The following is an 8,778-nucleotide window of genomic DNA, read 5'->3' as shown; positions in this document are numbered from 1 at the left end:
TATATATTCTGGACAAAAGTATGTTAGACTATTAAGAAATGAAGAAAATCAAAGAAGAAGAGTATGAAGAAGGAAAATTAACTCGGCCTAAGAGAAGAGAATAGAATGAAGAAGAATTAGATGGTTGTAGGTAGTTGGAAGAGTTTCTATTTCTGGAATTTTCAATGTAGTTAAAGTAAGTAATCAAGACTATTTATAGTAAGCCTCTCAACCTAACATAACTGATTTTTGAATTACAAACTAACATCCCCCATGATTCAAAATCAGTTTACAACTACATTGTTCTCAATTACATTGTACAACTTTAACTACACAACTTCTATTCTTTACTGATCATTCTCCTTGATTGTGAATGCCCATCATCATCCTCAATTCTTTGAATCTTTCTGCCTTCAGAGCTTTGGTCATGATGTCTGCGATTTGTAACTCAGGTTTACAATGAGTTAGATTTATTTTTCCTTCTGCAACTTGTTGCCTTAGGTAGTGATACCTTGTCTCGATATGCTTGCTTCTGCCGTGTGAAACAGGGTTCTTAGCTAAGTCCATTGTTGACTTGTTGTCTATCAGTAATTCAATACCATTCTCATTCTTGATATCGAGTTCCAACAGAAGTGAAGTTAGCCATGAGGCTTGACACGTTGTAGCACAAGCAGCTATGTATTCAGTTTCACAAGTTGATAATGCTTTTTGCTTCTTAGAACACCATGAGATTGGGGCACCTCCCATCAAGAATATATATCCCATAGTGCTCTTCATGTCTAGGATGTCTCCACACCTATCTGAGTATGTGTATGCCACGAGTTTTGATATGGTTTTCTCATCTTGATGTGGAAAGACTATGCCATAGTTTAAGGTGCCTTTCAAGTATCACAAGATTCTCTTGGCTTCTAGCATGTGTGATTGTTTTGGTTTGCTCATGAACCTGTTGGTTACCCATACACCATAGCAAATCTCAGGTCTTGAGTGACATAGGTAGCTTAGGCTTCCTACAATTTGTCTGAATGTTGTTTCATCAGTAGCAACTTCTTCATCACAGTTTCCCAGCTTTAGATTTGTCTCAGCTGGTGTTTCAGTAGAGTTGCATCCTGTCATCTTGAATTTTTTTAGGACTTTAAGAAAGTATTTCCTTTGGTGCATGAACAAGCCTTCTTTAGTGTTATTGGAATTCCAGACCAAGGAAGTAAGACAATCTTCCTAGATTTGTCATTTCAAATTCTTTCTTAAGATTCCCTTTCAATTCTTCAATTCCTTTTGAACTGGTCTATGTCACAAGTAAATCATCTACATATAAACATATGAATAAAGCATCCTTATTTCGATCACTCAGCTTGATGTACACACCATATTCCATTGTGCATTTTTGAAAACCAGACTCGAATATGAACTTGTCTATCCTTTTGTTCCAAGCTCTAGGGGCCTACTTTAATCCATAGAGAGCCTTGTTCAATATGAGTACTTTCTTTTCATTCCCTTTTCTGACAAAATCAGGTGGTTGTGAAACATAGACCACTTCTTCTAAGGGACTATTTAGGAATGTAGATTTTACATCCAATTGCCATAGACTCTAGTTCTTCCAGGTAGCAATAGCTACAACGAGTCTTATTGTTTCCAACCTTGCTACTGGTGCAAAGACCTATGAGTAGTCTAGTCCTTCTTTTTGCATAAATCCTTTAGCAACTAGCCTTGCTTTGTGTTTAGCTATAATGCCATCAGGTTTCAGTTTTACCTTGAAAATCCACTTGACATTAATTGGGTTCTTTGTTCTCCAAGTACTATCAATTATAGCTTCTTCAAGGTTGATGGGTTTTGCATCAGCAAATAGAGCCATATGTTGGACTATATCACCTTCTTGATCTATAACATCATCAGGATTCAACTCATAATATGCTAACCAATTTGGAGGATTTCTTGTCCTTGTAGGTCTGTTTCTACTTGGTTGAGATGCTGAGTTGGTGTTCAATCTCCTCTCATTCATCCCTACATCATCATCAGGTTCCTAGTCAATTGGTAGTCTTCCAAGGGAGTAGGATTTCATGCCATTTCCATGAGTTTAGCTCATCAGAGTATACATCCCTGCTGAAAGTCACTTGATTTGTCTCAAGGTTGTATAGTTTGTAGGAACCTGTGGAGTTGTAGCCTAGTAGGATCATTGCTTCAGCCTTATTGTCAAGTTTCTTTCTTAGCTGATCTGGTATATGTCTATAGCACAAGGACCCAAAGTTTCTCAAATGTTTAACATATGGTTTTGCTCCTGGCATGCCTCGTCAGGTACTTGGCCATTAAGTCTCTTGGTTGGACACCTGTTTAATATGTATGCAGCAGTGGCTGCTGCTTCTCCCTAGTATTCATGTGGAAGTTCCTTGCCTCTTATCATGCTCTTAACCATGTTCAAGATGGTTCTATTTCTCCTTTCTGTAATTCCTTTGTGTTGAGGTGTGTAGGGGCAGTTACCTCATGCACAATGCCTTGAGTTTTGCAGAACTCCTCAAATTCTCCTGAGTTGAACTCTCCACCACCATTTGTCCTTAGAATCTTTATGCACTTTCCTGATTCCCTTTCAACCAAGGCTTTGAATTGTTTGAATACAGAAAGTTCTTCACTTTTAGCCTTTATTAGGTACATCCACAACTTCTTGGTGAGTTCATCAACAAAAGTGATGAAGTATTTACTTCCTCCCAATGAAGGTGTGTCAAAAGGACCACACACATCAGAGTACACTACATGTAGGTGTTCTTTTGCTCTTGATGGAGTGTAGGTACTGAAGGATGATATTGTTTTCATGCTAATTTGGCAGTTATCACACACTTTACTTAGAGCTTGAATTGTTGGTAATCCTGTTACCATAGCCTTTGATTTCAATAAGCTTAAGTCTCTGAAGTTCAAGTGCCATAGTCTCAGATGTCACAGCTAGGAGTCTTCTGATAGGGAGGTTGCAGATAGGCACTGAGTTTCAATTATTTTGAGACAAACTTGAAATGTTCTGTTTTGAGCCAGAGGTGCCTTTAGTATCAGCTTGCTTGATGCATCAAATATCTCCACCACTCCTTGATGCATTTGGACTGAGAAACCCTTTTCTATCAGTTGTCCAATGCTAAGAAGGTTGCTTTTCATGTTTGGAACATATAGTACATCATAAATGAAAGCATTCCTACAGTCTCTTCTGCTTATTAACACATCCCATGTCCCTTCTGCTTGGATTAATCTACTGTATGCAAATATCACACTACATTTCCTTTGTTCATCAAAGTTCACTAGTCAATTTCTATTTCTAGTCATGTGATTTGAGCACCCCAAGTCTATGTACCATTTGTCCTCATTGCCTAATTCATTATTTGTGACCATCATCAACAACACAGGTTCATCTTCTATCCTTTCAGTGCTTTCTTTCTTGGCTAGGTAAGCTTCATTGTGAAGTTTGCCTTGTTTCTCATACTGGTTTGAGGGTGCCTGACATTCATTGCTAAAATGTCCAATCTTGTCACAATTGAAGCATTTTAGTTTCTTGCTATCCACCCTCCTTTTGTTGTTCTGTCATCTTTGATGACCACCTCTTCTTGTTGAAAAATTTGTCTGATCTGTTTTAGATCTTTCTTGATCAGAGAATTGAGGTGATTTGAAATTCCCTCTTCTCTGATCCCTTCCTCTTCCTCTACTCCTTTGTCCACCTCTACTGCCATAACCACCACTTCTTGTGGTTTGAGCTTGTAGTGATTGTTCAATTGGTTTCTCTGTGGACCTCTCCAAGATTCTCTGTTCATGTGCTTCAAGAGAGCCTTGGAGATCCACAATCTTCAATTGCAACCACTATGTGATCAAACTTTGGGCTTAGTCTTCTTAAGACCTTTTCCACTATTATTTGATCTGCCATCTTCCACCATTGGCCTTCATTGCATTGGTGTGGTTGGTTACACGATTGAAATATTGTGCAATTCTTTCACTTGGTTCCATTTGCATCAACTCATATTGCCTTCTCATGGTTTTCAGCCTCACTTTCTTCAATTGTTCAGCTCCTTCATTACTTTTTTCAAGAATTTTCCCGGCTTCTTTTGCTGACCTTGCCTCTGCTATCTTCTCGAAGTGTGCTTCATCTACACATTGATGTAGCAGGAACGTTGCTTTGTAATCTTTCTTTTTGCTCTCTTTGTATAGCACTCTTTGTGCTTCTGTGGTCAGGTCTGCAATGTCTGGAATTCCATCTTCCACGATCTCACTCACTTCTTGGAATCCCATGATGACTGACATTTGAATCCTCAACTTGTTCCAATTGTTTCCATCGAGTATAGGGAGATTTGTAGGGAATCCGATTTGCCCCATTGTTCTTGAACCTTGCTCTTGATACCAATTTGTTAGAGTATTAAGAAAGGAAGAAAATCGAAGAAGAAGAGTATGAAGAAGGAAAATTAACTCAGCCTAAGAGAAGAGAATAGAATGAAGAAGAATTAGATGAGTTGTTGTAGGTAGTTGGAAGAGTTTCTATTTCTGGAATTTTCAATGTAGTTAAAGTACGTAATCAAGGCTATTTATAGTAAGCCTCTCAAACTAACATAACTGATTTTTGAATTACAAACTAAAAACGTATATAAATGTAATTTTTGTACATATATTTAACAATTAGCACACTGGATATATGAAGATAACCACATATGTTATATATAATGCTAATAAATATTTAATATATGTTATGCGTATAACGTTAACTAATAGTATGTATAATAGTTGATAATATATATGTTATATATATACTGTTATACAGAAGTAATGTTATATATATATATATTTATATTTATATTTATAGTTATATATATATATATATATATATATATATATAATTAAGTTACAATTGAATTTATGATGCAATTGTTTTTTTTTTTGAATATATTCGTAATTTTATAATTTATGTGTAGTTTTGAGAGATCATGTGTATGTATAATATTATGACTTGTTAAATGTTTGAAATTATTATATTATAGATTTGTTAATCACTAAAGTGGTCATATTTGTATGTTATTTAAATCCAAATTGTATGATCATATGTCATTTGTTTGGAATTATTGTATGATAGATTTATTAATCACCAAAGTGGTCAAATCTTCATGTTTATTTAATTTCAATTTGTATGATCATATTTCATTTACTCATTAATTTGATACTATGAATGATATAATAATTATTTGTTTATGAGTAAATTGAAATTCATTATTATAAGACAGTTAAGAATCGCTTAAAGGTTGATTGTTTGTTGTTATAATTAATGAGCATTATGTTGGTAGTGTAAATGCATCATTAGTTATATTTATATATCCAAAGATAGAAAATAATTTTAATTTATGCATGCATCATTGCCAAATTATGTGAATTTCTTTTAGTATCATCATGTCTAGTATGGTATATCGACGAATTACCCAAAGGAAGATATTAATATATACTTATGAAATAAACTGAATTAATTTTGCATGTAACTCAAAGCCTTAACGTTTTTGTTTGATTTTATTGATTGCAGTACTTGTTGCTTTGCATTCGCAATTCTCATATGTTCCAACTTTCAATGGACTTAACTTCTCTGAATGGAGTGAACAAATCCAATTTTACTTGGGGTAATGGATTTGGATTTATCACTTAGAGAAGATAAGCCAAATGTTATTACTAATATAAGCACTGAAGAATATAAAGTTTATTATAGAAATTGGGAAAGATCAAACAGATTGAGTCTAATGTATATGCGAAAGAGTATTGCTAACAACATTAAGTCAACTCTTCCTAAAACTGAAAGTGCTAAAAAAATGCTAAAGTTTGTGGAAGAGTGCTCCCAAACTGCTGGCAAGTCTCTTGCTAGGACACTAATGAGTACATTGACCACCATGAAATTTAATGGTTCTCGTACTATTCATGAACATGTCATTGAAATGACAAATATTGTAGCAAGACTTAAGACATTGGGAATGGATGTGGATGGAAACTTCCATGTGCAATTTATACTAAATTCATTACCCTCTGAGCATGGTCCTTTCCAAATGAACTATAACACCACGAAAGATAAATGGAATGTGCATGAATTGCATAGTATGTTAGCTCACGAGGAAACCATAATGAGGAGCCAATGAAATCATTCCATCAATTACATTAATCATCAATGAGCTAGAAAGAAAGTCAATAAGAAACATGACAAGAAAGGGAATGGACTCTTAAAGATTAATGAGTCCTTTTCTCAAATCCACAAGAAGGAACATCATGATAACATATGTCGTTTCTGTAGAAAGATTGGACATTTCCAAAAGGATTGTCCAAAATGCAAAGGTTGGTTTGAAAAGAAAGGTAAGCCTAGTGCTTATGTATGTTTCGAATCAAACTTAGCAGAAGTTCCTTATAATACTTGGTGGATTGACTCTGGATGTACTGCTCATGTTTCTAATAATATGTAGGGATTCATTACGATCCGAACTATAAGACCAAATGAAAAATTTGTCTTTATGGGAAATAGAGTGAAGGTTCTAGTAGAAGCCATCGGGACTTATCGTTTAATCATTATCACTGGACATCATTTAGATTTATTTGAAACCCTTTATGTGCCTAATATATCTAGGAATTTGGTTTCTTTATCTAAACTTGATGTTGCTGGATACTCCTTTAAATTTGGTAATGAATGTTTCAGTTTTTATAAATATGCTCATTTAATTAGTAATGTTATATTATGTGATAGATTGTACAAGTTAAATCTTGATAATCTTTTCTTTAAAACACTTTTAACCTTGCATTATAATGTTGGAATTAAGTGTGGCTTAATTGATGAACGTTCTGCTTACTTGTGACATAAATGTTTGGGACATATTTCGAAAGAAAGAATGAAATGATTAGTAAAGAATGAAATCCTTTCGGATTTAGATTTTACCGATCTGAATATTTGTGTGGATTGTATTAAAGGTAAACAAACAAAACACACAAAGAAAGGAGCCACAAGAAGCACTAAGCTTCTTGAAATTATACTCGCATATATTTGTAGACCTTTTGATAAAGAAAAATATTTCATTACCTTCATTGATGATTATTCACGTTATGGATATATCTATTTATTGTCTGATAAATCTCAAGCCCTAAAAGCCTTAGAGATTTACATTACTGAAGTTGAAAGACAATTAAATAAAAAGGTGAAAATTATCAGGTCTGATCAAGGTGGTGAGTATTATGGAAGATATGATGAAAATGGACAACATCCAGGTCCATTTGCTAAATTCCTTGAAAGTCGTGGCATATGTGCACAATACACAGTGCCAAGTACACTACAACAAAATGGTGTATCAGAAAGGCGTAATAGAACATTGTTGAATATGGTTAGGAGTATGTTGAGTAATTCATCTTTACTCATTTCATTGTGGACTTATACTTCAAAGACCGTCATGTATTTATTAAATAGGGTTCCTAGTAAGGCAGTTCCAAACACTCCTTTTGAACTGTGAGCATGAAGGAAACCTAGTTTAAGGCATCTACATGTTTGGGGATGCCCGGCGGAAATTAGAATTTATAATCCACAAGAAAAGAAACTGGATGCAAGAACAATCAGTGGTTATTTCATTGGTTATCCAGAAAAATCAAAAGGGTATAGATTTTATTGTCCAAACCATACAACAAGAATTGTTGAGACTGGGAATGCTAGGTTCATTGAAAATGATGAAATTAGTGGGAGTGAAACACCACGTAAAGTGGAAATTCAAGAAGTGAGAGAAGTGAGGGTACAAGTTCCATTTATTTGTGTCCCTAATAATGTTGTTCCTCAATTTATTGAACCGATTAGTAATGATGGAGAACAACAAAATAATCCCATTACATGAAGGAAACCTAGTTTAAGGCACTTGCATGTTTGGGGATGCCCGACGGAAATTAGAATTTATAATCCACAAGAAAAAAAAACTGGATGCAAGAACAATCAGTGGTTATTTCATTGGTTATCAAGAAAAATAAAAAGGGTATAGATTTTATTGTCCAAACCATACTAAAAGAATTGTTGAGACTGAGAATGCTAGGTTCATTGAGAATGATGAGATTAGTGGGAGTGAAACACCACGTAAAGTGGAAATTTAAGAAGTGAGGGTACAAGTTCCATTTATTTGTGTCCCTAATAATGTTGTTCCTCAATTTATTGAACCGATTAGTAATGATGGAGAACATCAAAGAACAACAAAATAATCCCATTACTGAAAATGAAGTTGATGAACCTATAGTAGAAGTATCACAAGAGATAGCATTAAAAAGATCTCAAAGAGAAAGATGATCTGTTATTTCTGATGATTATGTGGTTTACCTACATGAGTCAGAATGTGACATAGGAATTGAGAATGACCTAGTTACATTTTCATAAGCCATGGATAGTGATAATGCCGATAAATGGTTAAATGTCATGAAATATGAGTTAAAATCTTTGAAACAAAATGAGGTTTGGGACCTTGTTGAGTTACCAGAAGATTCCAAAACAGTTGGTTGTAAGTGAGTTTTCAACACCAAATGTGATTCTTATGATAACTTAGAATATTATAAGGCCAGACTTGTAGCAAAAGGCTATACTTAGAAAGATGGTATTGATTATAAAGATACATTTTCACCAGTCTCTAAGAAAGACTCACGTAGGATTATCATGGCATTGGTGGCTCATTATGATTTGGAGTTACACCAAATGGATGTGAAAACCGCCTTTCTAAATGGGGATTTAACATAAAAGGTTTATATGGATCAACTAGTAGGATTCATAGAGAAAGGAAAAGAACACATGGTGTGTAAACTTAAGAAATC

At 34.5% G+C, this 8,778-nt stretch overlaps 1 protein-coding gene across 1 annotated transcript; it reads left to right on the top strand.

The window, feature by feature from the left end:
* On the top strand, positions 5,718 to 6,101 carry LOC109353815. The gene has a single exon (XM_019596177.1). It carries the CDS (start codon positions 5,718 to 5,720, stop codon positions 6,099 to 6,101), a length of 384 nt encoding a protein of 127 aa, XP_019451722.1.

This window comes from Lupinus angustifolius, chromosome LG08, assembly GCF_001865875.1.
Source record: "Lupinus angustifolius cultivar Tanjil chromosome LG08, LupAngTanjil_v1.0, whole genome shotgun sequence".
In the NCBI taxonomy this organism is placed as follows: Eukaryota; Viridiplantae; Streptophyta; class Magnoliopsida; order Fabales; family Fabaceae; genus Lupinus; species Lupinus angustifolius.
Note: the sequence above shows the minus strand (reverse complement) of the source record. Positions and strands in the feature narration are given on the sequence as shown.

Excerpts from the sequence above, each read along its gene's own strand:
- LOC109353815 (XM_019596177.1), top strand. The coding sequence starts at position 5,718 with ATGCGAAAGAGTATTGCTAACAACATTAAGTCAACTCTTCCTAAAACT.